The 18658-nt window shown below is 45.5% G+C and overlaps 1 protein-coding gene across 2 annotated transcripts in view; it reads right to left on the reverse strand.

Moving 5' to 3' along the window:
* Nucleotides 1-18658, reverse strand: part of LOC126534201 (regulator of G-protein signaling 7-like) — a 95519-nt gene that overhangs the window by 17322 nt on the left and 59539 nt on the right. The window contains exons 10-16 of one of the 2 annotated variants that reach the window (XM_050181461.3): nt 16149-16210; nt 13583-13696; nt 13059-13184; nt 12742-12816; nt 8368-8479; nt 5436-5528; nt 2656-2759 (exon numbers count right to left, since the gene is read on the reverse strand). In XM_050181461.3, coding sequence (XP_050037418.1) covers nt 2688-2759; nt 5436-5528; nt 8368-8479; nt 12742-12816; nt 13059-13184; nt 13583-13696; nt 16149-16210 — 654 coding nt within the window. In that variant the 3' untranslated portion in view covers nt 2656-2687. The remainder of the gene's footprint in view (nt 1-2655; nt 2760-5435; nt 5529-8367; nt 8480-12741; nt 12817-13058; nt 13185-13582; nt 13697-16148; nt 16211-18658) is intronic. The other variant, XM_050181462.3, reaches the window with a different exon arrangement.

Genomic DNA, 18658 nt, shown 5'->3' on the forward strand with positions numbered 1-18658 from the left:
CTTTAGTTATTTACAGTAAATAAGTTTAAGTGCAGGTGCACATCATAATAGCAAACCTTACAAACGCGGTTATAGCACTCAATACAAGGTACATATGAGACCCTTTGATCTGGGCATCACTCTAAAAATGATGCAACAAAGCTCACAGAAATAAAAGAATGTGAAGGTATTACTCAACATGGTAGCACCGTGTTCTGCAAGATAATAAATGGACACAACACTAGCGTAGACAATCATGTCTGTGAGGTCGCACACTGTGACACAAATTGACAGATTTTATGGCATGCAGGTGCTCTTGCTTTACAGTAGAACACTCCATGTGAAAATACAGCGATGCAAGAAGGGCATCGACATGTAGTCAGTGCGCACACACACAGTGTTCTAGTGTAAAAGTCGGCCCAGTGCTTTGACAAGGTTGCCAACATGCAAGCCGCTTAAAAGCAAGTTTTAAGCAACATGCTCATGCTGAAGATGCAAGAATGAGACAGCACCACACGAACACAATCCAAATGGTCTTACTGACAGGCTGGGGTCTGCCTTTGCCACTTCTTATAATACCAGATGAGAATTAAATAACCCCAAAGTTGAAGCAGTCCAAAGAAAAGTAAATAATTTCATTTAGTGTCCCTTACAATTAAAATATTTCATCCAGTTCATGCCGACAGACTAAATTTTGCCACCTGTTCTACTTGCTAACATGCCAAATCTTCAAATCTTCTTTATGCCATCATAAGCTTGCCACAATTTTCTTTACTAAGCAACTATATCTAGTCTAATTCTATGAAGCCAATAGACAGGGAGGCAAAGAAAAGCATAGCAGAAGTTAACTACATAGTGTTTCAAAAACTAAAAACTGCAAGAGCAAATTAATTCCAGTACGTCAATTCACTAAAACGCTTATTAAAAGCAATAATACTAGAATGTGATTCTATAGAATCCCCTTTGCTAACACAGGCTCAGAAAACAGATGTATTGCAATGTTAGCATTTAAAATTTCAGTTCTTATAGGAAGGACGTTCTTGCTTGTACATAGCAGGAATCAAACTTTGTTCTCACTGTTAATAAGAACCCTTCAATAAAATGAGACAAAATACAGGCCTACTATCATTCAAGATTAGTTTGGATGGTTACTGACGGCTGACCTACCAGACCATCAATAAGACCATTTGGCTCTTATATTCAAAAGACAAGGCTTCAGTTGAGAGAGCAGCTTTCTCACAAGAGTTCATCAAAATATCCAGCAGCCCCAACAGCACAACTCATGCGAAAGACACGCACTCAGCAACTGTTACTAATGCAAAGCGGCCACTGAAAAAAAAAAAACAATAATAAAGCCAAGCAGTAGCACCGACACAGCTTCATCTTTAGAAAAATTTAGTTTTTTGAAGTGCACATGTCACACCCATCACTCCTGGAGCTACACCAGCTACTATCAGCTCTACTAAAGAATACTGTGATGAAGGTTAAGCTTTGCGACTTCTCAAACTGCACTTATAGCCTCTTCACATCGTGATCTTGGAATTTCTTTTCAAAGTGGGTTGCCGGTTATTCAGTATCATATTGCAGGTGTCTGAGACTCAAAAGCGCTGATTTTAAGGTTATTGTTTCGCAGATTCAAACCTCAAAGTTAGCTCAAGTAACCATTGGAGAGGCACCAGAACAAGCTCCCCAATAAAATCGACTGCATCTATTAAAAGCTAACAGTAACCACAATGCCCAAGCTGACTGTCTCATTTACTGCTGTTTGATTTTATTTTTATTTTTCTTCTTTCCCAGCTCTCCTTGAGGTTGAAGTACTTGCAGTATTCCAATTGCAATCTATCCATAAAAAAAAACACATGATTTTTCGCTAGAGTAGTGTCCCAAATTGGAATGTTGGCAATAATATGAAAATTCATTTTTCTTCAACAAAGGGGCAACATATCATATGCTTGAGAGCACTTATATTGTTCTTCCGGTTAACAAACAGATGAACGCTTACAAAAAGAAAATCTGAAGTGTGTGATGCAGGCATGAAAAAGATAACCAATTGCTTGCTTCCTGGAGTGGCTGAACAAGCAAAAGTAAGTTAGGCACGGGTACCTAAATGACATGTAACTGCTAGTGGGTATGAATTAAAATTAAGTAATCAATGCAGCAGCTGAGGTTGGCACTGTCCACCTCCTCTGTGATTGTAGTCAGGTAAGCCCGGCATTTCGGGCGAGAGAATTTGCAAGTCAGACGTGAACAGAGAAAATCTGACTGAAATTCCTGACACAGCACTGCACATGTTACAGGGATGCATGAAAGCAAAACGAGCTGCCCGAGTTCAGTTTAAGTAATGAACACATAGGATGTGTGTTTCCGGATAAGACAGATATACAGAGATAAGCTGCTAGTGAAAGGTAATAATTATAGGGGCACTGTGCAGCAAAAGAGAAGTACACGTTTCCTTGCTGACTAGAAATGCCACTCGTAAAGATAAATGTCAGATCGGGTGTAGAGGCAAAATAAGGTTTGTAAGAAAAGGCTTTGACAAGGTTGTGGCAGATCTTTCATGATGTGTTTGGGCAAGGCTGTCGCGTCAGAGAAGCATAGCCCAGGTACAAAGGCCTTTCCAGATAAAAGAGATAAAAAGAGAGAGACATAGATAATGAGAGAGAGAGAGGCACGCACGCATGCGCAAGGCAGCCATGGCGGCGGGCAAGCTAGGAGGAGGATGGACCCGGGTCCTTCTTGGCCGTGAACGATATCACAGAGCGGAGCCCCTTCACGGAGGTCTGCGAGAAGGGCACAGTTGAGCGGCTGCAAGCTGACTGCGCCGTTGAGGCTGGGGTGGCGGGAAATGGGAGGGCGAGAAGGGGTACGACAACTCTGCCACACACCCATCTCGCCACGCTTTCGATTAAGCCCATCCTGTGCATTTCTCCGTGCCACTGCACATCTGCTGCACGCCACCTGCTAGACATCGTCTGCTACAGGGCGCCTGCTGCATGGTGTCTGCTACAAGACGTATGCCAGATGGCATCTGCTGTGCATCTACTCTATGGCATTCAGCTGACACCTAGCATCCTGTGGCAGCCAGCTAAAGGAGGGATGCACTGCAAAAGTCTGCATAAACCAAACATTTCTAGCAGGAGACTACGCTCTACAACTAGCACTCTAGAAACTAATGAAGCAGGAAAGGGCTACGCTACTTATTACTGCAGAAAAAAAAAAGAATTAGCACTGTACCAAGGAAGTGGATACGTGTAGTCTGTTCAACTAAATCACTACAGCAGCTGATAAAGCAGGGGAGGATTTGACTACCTACTGTCACAGAAATAAATGACAATGTTTGTAGTCTGTTAAGGGAAGTAGATGTCTACAGACAGTTCAGTTAGAGGAAACGGGGCTAAAATTATTAATATTTTTATAATTCAGTGGCATGAAAATGCACCAAGGGTTATAAAGTCAGACTTCAGTTTGGCATTAAGGACAAATGGTTAACACAATGCCTCAGAACAAAATAATAATAAAATGGAAGCTACCAAAGTAACAAGACAAAATGAGGGAAGTAAGAACACGCATCACACACACGTAAGCACAGGAGCACAAAAGAGGTCAGATTGAGACCACTGGTGGAAAAGAAAACGAAATGGGTTTGTCGGTACACGAAGTTGCGACAGCGGTCAATCTACCATCTACTGCCACATTGACTGCGGGTGCTAGGAGCGTTTCGTACACAAGTCTACGGGGGGGGCAAAAGGGGTTGAGGGGAGCTAACACAGACAGCACTTCTGTTCTACGAGGGGAGTTTCGTAATAGGCAGGCTAATGCAGGCCAATTCCTGAAAACAGTAACACAACCTTGACACAAGAGACAACTTTGACAAGTGGCGCTGCGCACAATTCTAGGTTACTAACTTTCAATTTATTCATTTGGGCCCTCTTTCCACAGAAAGAAATAGAGGAACTTAATAACCAACTGGCCGTACAACTGAGGATACACTATGCATGTTAAATCCCATAGCATTTCTTCAAAATGACAATGCGCAGTACGACAAAATAAGTGATACTATGCTCTTAGAAAAGAGTTTTAACTTCTCTGTAAACATGTTACACTTTATGAAATACCAGGCTAACGAAGCTGCACATGGCAGAAGCAATGCTCATTGCGATAACCTATGAGACTTTCTCAAACTACAATGCATATATATATATACACATATTTGTATTACGTGAGTGTCCTCATCGAGCAAAATTTAAAGAAAGGCAGAACGTCAACGATGATTATGTGGCCACCATTGCTGTGCAACAGCAGTTAAGCCGAACATGGTGGGTAACTGCAATAACAGCTCTCGTGCTCTCTAGTTAAAATCTTTACCACAAGATGGCGCCACAAACATTGCTGTTCACATAAGCGTCTCCAGAAACCCTGCTTTCTGAAATGAGTAATGCACTTATGGACAAGCTAAAACTCTAAAAAAATCAAAGAGATGTTCTGAAGAAAATTGTGGTTACCTAAGAGATGTCATGCTCATACTGTACAATTTATGCGTCGAGTGTCAGTCTTGCAGAAAAAAAAAAGATGTTTTAGTTGATGTACGGTTACAATAACTATGCATCAAAGTGGGTGGAAAGGAATGCTGCAGTTCTCTCAGTACACGCCGAGTCTACACCGTACTTTTAATCTCAAGAGCCACATGCAACTGACTTAAATAATAAAGATTAGTACTCTATACTGCTCTGGGAGCTATAGAAAGGTACTCGCACACAAAAAGTGAACAGGTGCACAGTGAAAGACACAATCACAACCACTCACAAAACACCAAAGTGTTCTCAACACTAGTGCAGTGCGCTACAAACCACAAGGTGTATGCATGTCGGCGTGAAACTGAAGTTAGCTTTTAGACTAGCAAGAAACAATGGGATGCTTAATTTATCAAGAAATGTTGAAGACTAGCCCTAGCCATTTTAGTCTAAGCATAGCGCTGAACCAAATGCATCTCACTTTAACCAACATGAAAATGAAACACACGACACACTTACGGAAACATTCCAAAACTAAAATTGTAATCATCAAGCCATGGTTCAGCGAATTCTATTTAGCAGTCACCTCACAATTTATGCATGCAACGCAGCAGTGCTAAAAAAGAAAAATCACATGTGCCTCGTTTATAATCATTATTTATGTACAGATCTCTGAAGAAGCACGGGAAAAAAGAAAGTATGGGCATTGTAATTGCACATGAAAGGATTACAGTAACATCATCATATTTCGTATACTGTAGTTGCATAAAAGCTTTGGCAAGTCACATTACACAATCTTGAAATCACTTGTTGCACCAACTTTAGTAATAACCTTGTTCGATTATGCTTAAAAGCAAGCACTAGAGCAGGTGAATGCCAGTTAACGTTTGTGAGAACTCTTGGGCGACAGATGCGGTTTTCTGCCAATGGTGTAGCCTTGCTTACCTTCTTCTTAGTGCCGTTAGCATAATCCATGTACATGGCAGAATTGGTGTATCGTCTATAGCTGTCGTTCCTCATCACGAAGTAGACGTGCCACTGAGCATGACGTGAGAGAGGGCAAAAAAAACAAGAGCAGATAGTTTAGCCACAGCCACGCAACACAATATAGCCAGAAATCATGCGGCAGAAAGTATTCAAGTTAGTACAAACAGCAGGTCTGACTAATACAGCTGGCCACTTAATTTTAGTGAGGAGCTAATCTTTGCCAATGGCCCACAATTAGCAGAGAAGAAAAAAAAAAGATGGAAACCAGTCCCACAAACAATTTGCACTTCTGTCACAACACGCGCTTTCCACCCTACCATTATTTTAATGCCCGTGAATTGTGGTGACATTTATCATTTGGTGGCCAGAAATGTACGTGAAACATTATGTTGGTGAACAAGAGATGGTTATGGTATTCTAAGCTGGCATCACACACTGCTCAGGTGAGTGCAAGGCAAAAATAATTTTAAAAGCTTGTGGGTATAACAACAGAGTGGTACTCAATGGCTTTCAAGTTTACTTGCAAAATGTTTACTTCCACGCTGGTGTAAGCCACATTATATAAAGTTTCCACAGTCACGCATGCTATACAGCTGACTCATAGCTAGTTTTCAGCGTATATTCCTCTTGGTGACACATATAATCATGCCCATTACCTGAGCTGGCCCTCTGCATCATCCCAGTCTCAAGCACTCCACCAGTCTCAGTTGAACAGCATCGCAAAAATGATGATGGTGATGATGATGATGATGATGATTAAGATCTCGCACCAAACCATTTAAAAGTCAAAAAGTGCCATTTTAAAGCTGTATGTGGCTCTGAATCAGTGCTTTTACTGCAGTGATCATTCAAAGTAAAGAACTTTGGGCCCACTGTAATGACATCAAGCAGGATATGTATGTGATGTAATGCAAACCAGGACTAATAAAAGCTGCGAAGTGTAAATGTGCAGCCTTTGTCAAATGAAACGAAGCCCTGGTATGCATGAATGCTGCTGATGCTGGGCCACCTAGTCTGCTTTCTGTTGCATCCATACTGCTCGTGAGCTCAGGTGAGCCAGGCAAACCCTCTCAATTATCCTTCACGTCTTCCCAGTGCCAAAAGTTTTGAAGGAGTGGCACAATGTAGCCAGGGCTAAGCAACAATCGTATGCTCCAGGTGGCTTTGTTTCTTCTGAAGAAAGGCTGTGCATATCGATCCTCATCATGATCAGCCTCCTTTCATGTCCACTGCAGGACAGAAGGCTTCTACCAGCCATCTCCAATCCCATCCAGCGAATTCCCGAATTTCATCGCACCCCTTGGTTTTCTGCTGTCCTCGACTATGCTTCCTGGCACCCATGCTGTAACTCTAATAAACCACCAGCTATCTGCCCTACGCCTTACATGTCCTGCCCAATTCCCCATCTTTCTCCTAATCTCAATTAGAATATCACCTGTACCCATTTACTTTCTTATCCACAGTGCTGGCTTCCTGTCTCTTAGTTATGGCTATCCTTTTTATTCCATCACTAACTGCACAGGTTATTAATTTTTTTCCCCTCAATCTTTTAGTCTCACAGGTCAGTAATGGTAGAATGTACTGAATCTATGCACTTTCTTTTTAATATAAAGATAATCAGCCAGTCATGACTTGAGAATGCCCGCCATGTGTGCTCCGACCCAATTTTATCCATCTGGAAATGTATGGGCTGAAATAATGTAACTACAGTCAATCCTCAACATATTGAACTCTAAGGAGATTACGAAATAGTTCAACATATCAATCATTCGAAGAATAAAATATGCTTATCTGAAGCTTACATGTACCTGAGACCTTCCACATGTCTCGGACAGTTTCCCCGAGATTGTGAGAAGCTGGAACTTACTGATTTGAGTCTCCAAAGCTGTGTAAATGCAAGAAAGTTGTCTTTTTTCTTGCACATTAATATTTCAAGTCGCACAGGCTGCGGAACGGTCTTTAATATACTGATCACAATGATAGTCCTAAATGCCCGCGTTGTCGAGGCACGAGACCATGATGCGCCTCGTAAGAACGAAAGTGCTTGTTGCACGTTTTTACACAAGAAAAGGTATAACTGGATGCACCACGGAAGCAAACTAGGCAGTATGGTACGAGCCATTTATATGCACATGTGGCAATACTAAGAATACCCTGCTCATTTTTCCTGCTCCATGGCCTGTACTGCCCTTAATGTTCAGTCTCTTGTTTGACTGCATCTGCCAAAACAGTGCTGTTTCAAATTTGTCAGCATTAAATATTTCTGACAATGCAAGAAATGATTATGATCCAAAAGAAGAAATGCACTTACAAGGGTGTGATGTGGCTCAGTGTCTGATGTAACAGATCTGAGAGTGAGTGGGATCGAGTTCAATGTGTGCATAGGATTTCCGTTAATTCAGCCCTGATGGGACCGACGAAACCGATGTAATTATCCGGCAAGTCGAATTAAACAAGAAGCAGAAAGAATGCCAGAACACACCATTGATTAATTTGGCAGTCGCCCAAGCCTATAATGCACCCGCAAATAAAACGTGCACCCATTTCTTACGAGTCTAAAGTAGAAAACTAATGTAAAAAAGACATTAAAGCTCCTAAACGAAGTATAAATCTTAATGCGCACTCGATTTTATAGCAACGAAAATTGGCAAGGGTCTAATATGTGTTGCACAATGATTGCTGGTTTTCCAAATTCAGCTTTGCCACAATACATATGTGTTCTGCGGTAAGGCATAAAAACGGCGCAAAGATAGTTATGGTATTGTATCAGATTGCACCGCTAAGAAAATTTTCGGCCTAATTTGGCAATTTTGGCAATTTGGCAAATGAACCCACAGGAGCAAAACATGCAGAGTAGAGCGGGCCTCTGCAACAAGTCCAAACCACTCACGGCAGCTTCGTCGAACGTCCACCGGTCAGGATTCTGCATGTTGACCTTGGTGATCTCGTAGCTTCTCGAGTCGATGTTGATGGGACAGTTGGCATCAGGAGCCAGGTACTCGCTGGAAGGCAGAGAATTTGTGTTAGGATTTGTTAACATGGTTGAAAGACCCCCCTGATGCTGTAGATGCCTTAATCCTAGTGAGGACCTAATTCTTTACTAATAGCATACAATTACCCACAAAGTTTCAATACATCTTCCCTTTGTGCCTCTGGGTTTTTCCTGAGAGTTGCCGATATTGATAGTTCATCTCTGTTGTGGCATCACAAAATTAAGCCTACGTAACTGGCTGGCATGCCCATACAAAGTTTGAGTTGGACAGTGTACCTGCCACGGATCTTTAGGCTCTCACCGACTTATACAACCTTGCTTCCATGTATGTGGCCTAGATGTCCTCATTAGTGAGAGGTGATTAGTGCACTATAACTATGACCACAAGGACACAGTACTCCTTGCTTATTCAAAAATCATGCCTTTGTTGATACGCATTCTACCACTGTGTGTGTGTATACACTGGGTGCACTGTTCGGTATATAGAAAAGCACTTTTGATGCAGTCTTAGAGCGATTCTGCTTTAACATATGCCGAATTTCACTGCCTCACCTCACACTACAATGTTGTTCCAATGCGGGTTATGAGCGCACTTTTCATTCAGTGTGATAGCTGCACACAATTCTGCCGCTTAATGATGTGACAAGCGTGTAACGCCCCCTCAGGCATAATCTTCGTTGTCCCGCCAGGCTCGACGGCCTGCCAGGCTCAGTGAGCAACAGATGTCACCACACCAAATAAACACTGACAAGCACAGCTGCTCGATGGTCAGTCATCGTTCACCACCACCACACTGTGGAGCGTCTCTCTAACGGAGAATGCCTCGAGCTCCCCCTCGTTCACGAACCCGGCCGGATTGCGACACTGGCGACGAGGATCGATACGACGAGGGTCAATACGTGGGCACCAGTCGCCAGTGTCAGGATCTGTAGGGATTTCAAGGTTACCATCAACACTGTCGCTACCGTCGAGAAATACCCGCTGCCTCGAATTGGAGATCTCTGGTCAGCATTGTCCGGGGGACAGAAGTTTACGAAGCTCGACCTCAGAGAAGCTTATCAGCAGCTGGTGCTCCAGGATGCCTCCCAGAAGTATGTCACAATATGGACAACTTTGGGGCTCTTCCAGTACATGCGTTTACCATTTGGCATGGCCTCAGCCCCAGCCATTTTTCAGAGGGAGATGGACAACCTCTTCAGGAGCACGAGGCACATGGCGGTGTGCTTGCACGATATCCTGGTTACAGGCACCGATGACAGGGACCACCTGCAGAACCTGCACAACGTCATGGCACGACTGCAGGACGCTGGTCTCAAGCTCAAGCTGGAAAAGTGCATTTTCCTGGCCCCCAGTGTTGAGTACCTGGGACATGTCATTTCCCAGGCTGGCCTAGCCCCGGCCCCCTGCAATGTTGATGCTGTGCTCAAGGCACCTAAGCCCCAGAACAAGAAGGAGCTTCAGTGCTACCTTGGCCTCATCAACTTCTATAGGAGTTTCCTGATGAACCTGTTGGCGCATCTACAGCCGCTCCATCTTCTGCTTCAAGATGGTAAGCAGTGGGTTTGGAAGAAGGAGTAGGACATGGACTTCCAGTGCAGCAAGAGGCTTATCACAAAGGCTCCAGAGCTGGTACACTTCGATCCAGCCAAGCCTGTCGACCTGACTGTAGATGTGTCACCGTACAGCATGGGAGCTGTCCTAGTGCACCGAGACAAGGATGACCAGGAACGCCCTGTGTCCTTTGCGTCTCGTCGGCTTCATGCTGCAGAGCAACGTTACAGCCAGCTGGACAAGGAAGGCCTGGCCCTCATGTTCGAGGTCGAATGCTTCCACCAGTACCTGTGGGGCCTGAAATTCCTGTGGGCCAGTCACAGACTACAAGCCGCTGTTGGGGCTGCTGGGGCCTGACAAGGTGATTCCCATGCAGGCATCACCTTGAGTGGTACACTTGGTCTTGAGGCTGGCAGTCTATACAGCTACCAGCTGGTCTACCGTCCGGGAAAGGACCTGGGATCTGCTGATGCCAGGTCAGCAGCAGCAGCAGCAGCAGTGGGTGTTCATGCTGGAGCACGTGTACCCGGACGTACTCTCCAGATCTGCGGTGTCGCAGGCGACTAGCTGGGACCCAGTCCTGCGTCTCAGGTGGTCAAGGCGGTGTCCCGTGGTGAGGAGTTAGCTAAGCAGGCCTATAGCCACAAGGCCGCCGAGCTGAGCCTGCAGCAGGGCTGCCTACTGTGGGGTTCCAGGGTAGTGATATCACGACGTCTCCGGTCCAGGGTCCGACAGTTGCTGCACGCGGGTCATCCTGGCGTGGAAAAGACGAAGATGGTGGTCCGGTCTTATGTTTGGTGGCCTGGCGTGGACCAGGACATTGCTCACATGGTGCAGCGCTGCCAAGTCTGCCAGGAGCATCAGCAGGCCTCACGTCATGTGGAAATCACCCCCTGGTCATTCCCACAGAGACCATAGTCCCGCGTGCATGTGGATTTTGGGGTGCCCTTCAAGGGCCATTACTTCCTCGTGGTGGTGGATGCCTATTTGAAGTGGGTTGAGGTTCTGCCTGTCACCACTCCGTCAGCAGGTGGGATCATTGTGGCACTGCGACAGCTCTTCGCCGCCCAGGGGTTGCTGGATGTCACTGTGTCCGACAATGGTTCCGCTTTCACCAGCACAGAGTACCTGGCCTGGATGACGAAGAACGGAATCCGTCGGATGATGGTTCCACCATACCACCCTGCTTCAAACGGTGCAGCAGAGTGGGTGGTACAGACCATCAAGGACAAGCTCAAGAGCCAGGCTGGGGATTGCCGTATGCAAGTTGCCTAGGTACAGTTCCAGTACCGGACCACGCCCCACGATGTCACTGAACATGCCCCCTGTGAGCTCCTGCTGGGCCGGATAGTGAAGACACCATAGGACATCTTGCATCCGCACCTCCGATCCAGAGCGCTGCTGAAGCAGAAGCTGGCTGCTGACCGAGGGTGCTGTCCCGGGCCTTTGCCGAAGCCGGGAGCTCCAGTCTTCGCCAGGAACTTCCGTCCTGGCCCACCCTGGTCGACCGGGCAGGTGGTGTCTCCTGCCAGCGCCTCATCGCTGCTCGTCTGCATGCTGGACAGGACCATGTGGCACTGGCATGCCGACAATGTGAGGCCTTGCCTCGGGACCTGGCTTGCACCCTCGGCTGCCACTTCAGAAGTCCAGCCTGCAGGGGGACCAACGGCAACAGAAGTCGCTGCCAGCCAAGCACTGCCCAGCTCAGAGGCAGCAAGTGTTGCCAGCTGTGCGGCACCCGTTGGGCCGGTGTCAAGTCCGGCGCCACTCTCAAGGCCGGCCACTCCAGACTCTCCGGACGGAACGAGGCTGGTTCAGGCAGCACCCGGCGTTGCCACCCCCAGCCCATCAACACCAGTGCCCAGGCAAAGCACTCGACTGAGGAGGCCGCCGGACCATTACTCGTCTGGATAACAGGCGTCGTAAACCTGGCTGGGACGGTGGCAGAGCCTCGACCAGGCGTGAACTGACATTATTTTTTACATTTAGGCTGGGCATATTTTGTTTGTATTGAACAAACAAACTGGGGGTAAGGGGTGTGACAAGCATGTGACCCTCCCTCGGGTGTAACCTTCGCTGGCCCGCCAGGCTCGGTGGGCAACATTGGTCACCGCGCCAAATAAACACCGACGAGCACAGCTGCTCTCAGTCGGTTATCATACACCACCACCACACTGCGGAGCGTCTCTCTAACGGAGGGTGCCTCGAGCCCCCCCTCGTTCACGAACCCGGGCAGTTTTCAGGTCCTGGATACGATAACATTAAAGCTGCAGTCTACTTAAATCAGCAGGAAACTGTTACAAACAGTCTGAGAGTGTTAAGCAGACCTTATATTAGCACATAATATGTAAACTGAATCATTGCTATGTTGAGCTACTTCGCGATTCCCTCCAAATTTCATATATTAGGCTCCAGTTTTACAAGAACTGCACACCACGCGATGCTCCCAATATTGTGTGAAGCTTCTTGTGGAAAAGTGACTAGAGGTTTGGCCAATGCGTACTGCTGGCATGCACTCGAATGACTAAAATATACATAGTTAGTTTTCCTTCTTGTTGAAACTGTCTTTATAGTTTGCCGTTGGCTATGTGCTCTGTGATCCCAACTCATGAGTGTTTGCACATTTTCAATTCGGAACAAATTACGAGTCACTGCATTATCAGCAACAACATAAACATAACCGCACCATGCGTGTAGATATGAAACAAAAACAAAACTCACTTCCATATCTCTTGTACTTTGATGGGGACATCTTTCAGATGAATTTGCTTCAGTTCTTGCACAGCCTCCCAGAACCTGGCCAAAAGAGTGAATAAATTTGATTGATCGATTGATTTCTGCTGTTGACTGCAAGGTTGGGGGCTCTATTTCCACAAAAGTTGCCCTAATTTACCAATTGATTAATCAATCTATCAATCAATCGATTAATGCAGTTTCTATGGACCTAAGGCTCCAAACCTTGTAGTTAGTGTGAGGGCATCATACACTGTTAGCAAGGCACCATGACAAGAGGCAGGTGAGGCATCGGCATGGCTCACCTAAGGTTCTCGAGGCTAAACTCCTTCTCGAGAAACTGGATGAAGTGCTCCCGACCCGCAGGGTCCCGGAGCAGCTCCTGCAGGGAGTTCTTCCAGCGACGCACCCGACGCGGTGGCACATTGGTTCTGGAAGGAAGCAGTGTCAGTTAACAGGCTGTCAAACACCGGCGGTGGAATAGTTCTGAATTGCATCAGTGCAGGAACGCTTTTTGTCCAAGAAGCCAAAAGCAAGGAAAGAAGCTGTCACTCTACTGGACACGTAACTTCACAAACACTCTAGGTTTGAGTCCTCTAGGTAGATCAGTAGCACCATCTGGGGTTCAAAAGGACAACTGTCACGACAACTGTTATGGCATTAGGGTTCCAAAGCCTGATGGGACACATGCATTCAGAGGTGTTCTGCAAGAATGAATTTGTTGAGCTGACTCAGGAATTGGTGTGGCACAGAAACACTCAACAAGCAGGTGTGGACACCACACAGTTCTATTAGAGCAAAAGAAAACAGCAAAGTGCTTGGCACTCACGTCTGCTTTTCCACTTCCCAGAACTCAGTGCTGTCCGAGATCCAGGGGTTGGAAGGCTCAAGCGGCATACAGAAGCCATCGTACTCTGCGTGCTTTTCGTAATACGATTTGTACCTGAAAAAGAAAAGGATACAATGACGCCTTGCAAGTAACGGCTCGTATGACTTCTGTTGTAGCCGGCAGTTCTTAAATTGCACTCACTACGAGGATGGCCTGGACTGACTAAATGCGGAAAAAAATAAGGCGCTGAGTGATGTTTTCAGTTGCCTTTCTGTTTGGCACTTTATAGCATAAGGATGAAAGTAGCCCAAACATACTAGCTGTTGCAAATTGTCATTGCAGCTAAAAGATAAAACACATGGTGACAATAGGTTGGTTGCAATGCAACCCTCAATCATACCTTAACAATAACAATACCTTATTTGCATCTATGTGGGTATGTCCCAGGCACGCAGGGGCACAAAAGGCAATACTGCCCATGCCACAGGGGGTTCTGGTGCCAACTTATGTTCCAGGGTTACACATAGGAAGGAAGAGGAACAAAGAGAAAAAGACAGGGATGCTAGCCATCATAAATCAGCTGGTTACCCTGCACGGGGATAAGGGGTAGAGGGAATTAACGATGATATAGAAATAGACAGAAAAAAACTAAGAGAGAAAGAAAGCACACACACATGATGGAGTGTTAAACAGGCACGTAGGAGGTTGGAGTTCCGAACGAGGTTATTGGGCATGCTGGGCAGCCTCTTCCGATTAGTACTTGATATCAGGAGATGTAGGCAGAAATGACCGGGCCGGCTCTGAAGGCAGCTGCGGCCAGAGGGCTGCTGCACAAGGAAGCCAAGTAGCATTGCGGCGTCCCATTCTGGTAAGGTAAGGCTGGATGCAGCCAGTTCGATTGTTCAGTCGAGGGCACTTCAAACAGTGGAGCGTGATCGCTGCGAGCTTGCATAGCGGCCGGATGGTTGTAGCTTGCATTCTTGATGTAAGGGACTATCACTGTGCAAGATGGAGAGGAAGCTAGGCCAGCGCTCCCTTCTCTAGAGGAGAGGCACCAATTCCTGGATGCGCTCCGGGAGTACGGTGTATATGCAGTTTTGTGCTGCATGCTGTCAAGCCGAGCCCGGAATGTAGCCGACTGAGGGTACCAGATGGCCAAATAGTATTCTAGCGTGGGGAGAACCAGGGCTGTGAAGCGATCACGGAAAGTGCTAAGAGGCATGCCCACCGTGACCAGCGTGATAAAGCCGAGCATGCACCATGATTTTGCCACAGTGCAGTGGATGTGAGCTTTAAGTGACAGTTGGGCGTCTAGTTCAATAACAAGTAACACGCTTGACGAAACGCGCCGCAGCACATTTTGACCCTAGAGTGAGGACGGGAGGCTCAGAGGTGCGACAGCTGCCAATTGTTGTCATTGTACAGGGCTTGTCAATGGTGTCAGTGGTTCCAATAACAGTGCCAACCTCTCCCTTAATTCTATTTTTCTTTTTATATGGCGGTCAGCGTAGACAATCTGCTGAGCGACTAAGCATGTGAGCAACTAGGCATTGCCTTTGAACCCATTCTCCCACCCACCCTCCAAATCTAGTACTTTTGATGCCACCACATACGAAATCAAATGAGTTTCGTGAAGTCCTAGGGCCACAATCTGGCTATGAGAGACACCAAAGCAGAGAGGGCCGGATTCCAGGTTAATTATTCCAGTGCACTTATTAGGTGTTCCAATATGCCTAATAAGTGTGCTGGCAGGTCTTCAGAGCTATTTCGGATGAGCAGGTGGTGATTTGAGCCCTTGAGTGCAGTATAAAGCATGCAGTCATTTTTTCGGACTGTCCAAATTTTGGGACATTTTCGAGGCTCCTAGGGAGTCTGAAAGATAGGACATAGACTGTGTGTGTGTGTGTGTGTATCTGCAGGAAAAAAACAATAAAAACAAATTAAAAAATTAAGAAAGCTTCGCTGTGAACATTGTTCTCACAAGTGTGTGGGTTCATTTTGGCATGGCATTTCAATGGTAAAGTAAATATTTCGTCACACTTCATTGAACATCCAGGGCTTTCGTGAAGGTTATGAAAACAGGCAATAGGCAACAAGAGACTTAGAACAAGAGGCGAATAGGGAAAAGGGAATAGGGAATGGGGAAGTAGGACTTAGCTCCGCTGAAGACATGCCTTACTAACACTGCTGTGCACATAAGTGGATAGCCGGGCCTCTGGGCACGCACTGTTGCGTGAGAACTTTGGAGCGCGTATTTGTTGTGGTCAAGAGCTCAAAAATAAATCGCATTCCTCTTCTCCCACCACCCTTTCTACCCGCGGCGGCTTCAAGAGAGGGCTGTGGCACCGCTACAGACGTTCACGGTTCCATGCCCTACAGAATTATGCAGCGAAACGACAAACGCTACCCAAATGTCCTCATTACATCAAATATATGCCTTCAAGTATATTATTATTTTAATAAAGCTTTCTAAAATTGTTCGGCTATTCACTTACACTGACAATCTTCATTAATGGCTTCTACGTAACTATAACTAGCAGTGTGCTCAATTCATTCATAAACTCACGTTTCAAGAGCTGCGGTGATCTTGACATTGCCACCATCGAGCCTCGCTTTGAGCGTTTCCACCTGAAGAGAGACGCACAAAAAAAAAAGGAGCTGAGGCACTGACATGGCAATAAGAAAAGAATTTAACATAATCTCCAGTCTAAGAGCAACACTCAGACCTCAAGATACATGGCTAGTTGAGTGCTAGAATATGTTGACACATATACAGAATTTTTAATTCTTGAAAACTGTGCAGTTAAAGATAGGACATATGGAAAAAATAGAGAAAGGAGAAAGAATGATAAGAACATCTTCAAATCACAGAATACTATACAGTCTGATCACCTTTAAGTTTTCCAAAATGTTTAAAGATTGCCTGTTGCAGATAACATAATTCTAGTCCTTGAGCTAGATTATTCAGAGAGGAAGATATTACTTGCGCTAGACGTCGAAACATGTATTAAACTAATTAACATTTTGCTAATTAACTTCTTAATTAATTACCTTACGTGCCAGCACATACTGAAATTTACTAATTGTAGCCTGCACGCTTGCAGGCATATCCACTTGAAGTGAATTTCCATAATGACACTAGTTTGGCAATATGCGCCATCTAACTCACTGTAAATATGCACCATTGTTCCACTTTTTTAACAAAATGCTCTTTCATGCACTTAAAACCAGAATTAACTGGAACACCCATGTATATTATCCTATAATTTGGGAAATAATATCTAGTAACTAATGTCATCCTGGAGATTCACTTAAAGTGTATACATCTTTTAAGCTCACCGGCTACAATTCGTAAATTGCAATGTGTGCCATAAAGTAATTAATTACGAAGGTCATTACTGACTTTCTGCTAATTCATTTAATAGTGTTTCGATTTATCGTGCTAGCAATACCTGCCCCTTCGAATAATCCAGCTCAAGGACAAAAATTATGCTATCTGCCACAGGTGACTTTTAAATATTCTAGAAAACTTAAAATTACCACCCCATATAGCATATGGCCTCTTCTACTAGGGACACACTGCACGAAATTGAGCAGTTAGAAAGTAAGATCATGAAACATTCAACAGAATGACAGTTCATTTTTGACGTTATTGCAGCAAAGGTTATAAGCTGTCTGGTAGCAATATTGATAGCAGGCTGACGGACATGCGGTGCAGTCCACTGCTAACAGGAACACACGAGTGTAGAGCACATGCAAATTTTTCCCTCTGGTGAGTGTGCTATCGCCCAGCTTCACACCAGACAAGTCATTGTCGGTGGTGCTAGCTCCTTTCTGCACAGCTGTGCAGTGCAGTGACATAAGCTTCAGCTGGCACTGGCAGCTGCAACGCCAACAAAGTGAGAGATGCACGTCAGAGTGTTCCCTCTAACAGTGGGCCACACTGTATATACTTCCCAGTTTTGTCATTTGATATGCCTCAATCATTTCACAGTTGATTTCTCAATGGGGTGTGTGTGTGCGTGTGTGTGTGTACATGCATGCATGCCTGCGCGCACGCGTGTGTGTGTGTGTCGACAACTTTTCTTGGCTATGAAGCGAAAGCTATGGGGGCGGAGCTTCAGCACATGACTGTATTTGTACACAACGTAGTCTGGGCACGCTTGGCACCAGTTTTGGTTTCAACAACCTCGCACACCCTCTTTACTTTAGTGAAAGCAGGTACAACCAACTCAGCGTGACACAATGTTTATTGAAATCGGATATGGACCAAGTTCGGAACAGTGAGCTTCGGAGTCTGTGTCGGAGCTCCGAAGCAGCCATATGGCGTCGGTTAGGGCTTAAATGCGCAAATGATGCTGGCGCCAGTAGAGCCAGCGCAGCAGTCAGCTCGCTCACTCATTTCTACATGCCGCAGGTTGCGATTTCCAGATGGGTTCACTTGGTTTCTGCACAGACGCTGCAGACCCCTATTTGTGTGCTTCAACAGTCTCTTGTTGCTGAAGTTGGTCAACAGCATCTCAGGGGAGTTGATTGGCGGTGCAGCAAGCGAAGAACACTCGCCAGAAGACATGGGCACCATTTTGCATTTGATGAATATGCAAAACGCACGATGGTCTCGGGTGTGCGAAAACTTGAAAGAGCCAACTAAAAATACCATAACATACCAATGGCCGACTGGTGAATGTTACGTATCGTTTCAAATTAGGTGCTGTAAAAAATTTTTCAAAGTATTGTTTTCTATTTCCCACATAAGAAAATGCAAACAAAACTGTGGGACTACTTCCAGCAGTGGTGAAAGAAGCACGCTTAGTTTCCATAGCCTTTGCTTCATAGCCAAGAAAAGTTGTCCACGAGTATAGAGTTTCATTAATGCCACTGTTAACGGTGGCATTGACTTGCTGTTTCAGCAGACCTATATAGCAGGTTTTTGTCATGTTCAGTATACTTACACCTTAATGTACTATTCTGTGCAGTTCCTATATATCCCTAATATGTTTTGTGGATGTCCTTTACATGACCATTTGGCTGCACTTTCCGTGCCCTGCGGACATCCTTTGCATGTCCACAAGGAAC

Source organism: Dermacentor andersoni, chromosome 7 (genome assembly GCF_023375885.2).
Source record: "Dermacentor andersoni chromosome 7, qqDerAnde1_hic_scaffold, whole genome shotgun sequence".
Lineage (NCBI taxonomy): Eukaryota > Metazoa > Arthropoda > Arachnida > Ixodida > Ixodidae > Dermacentor > Dermacentor andersoni.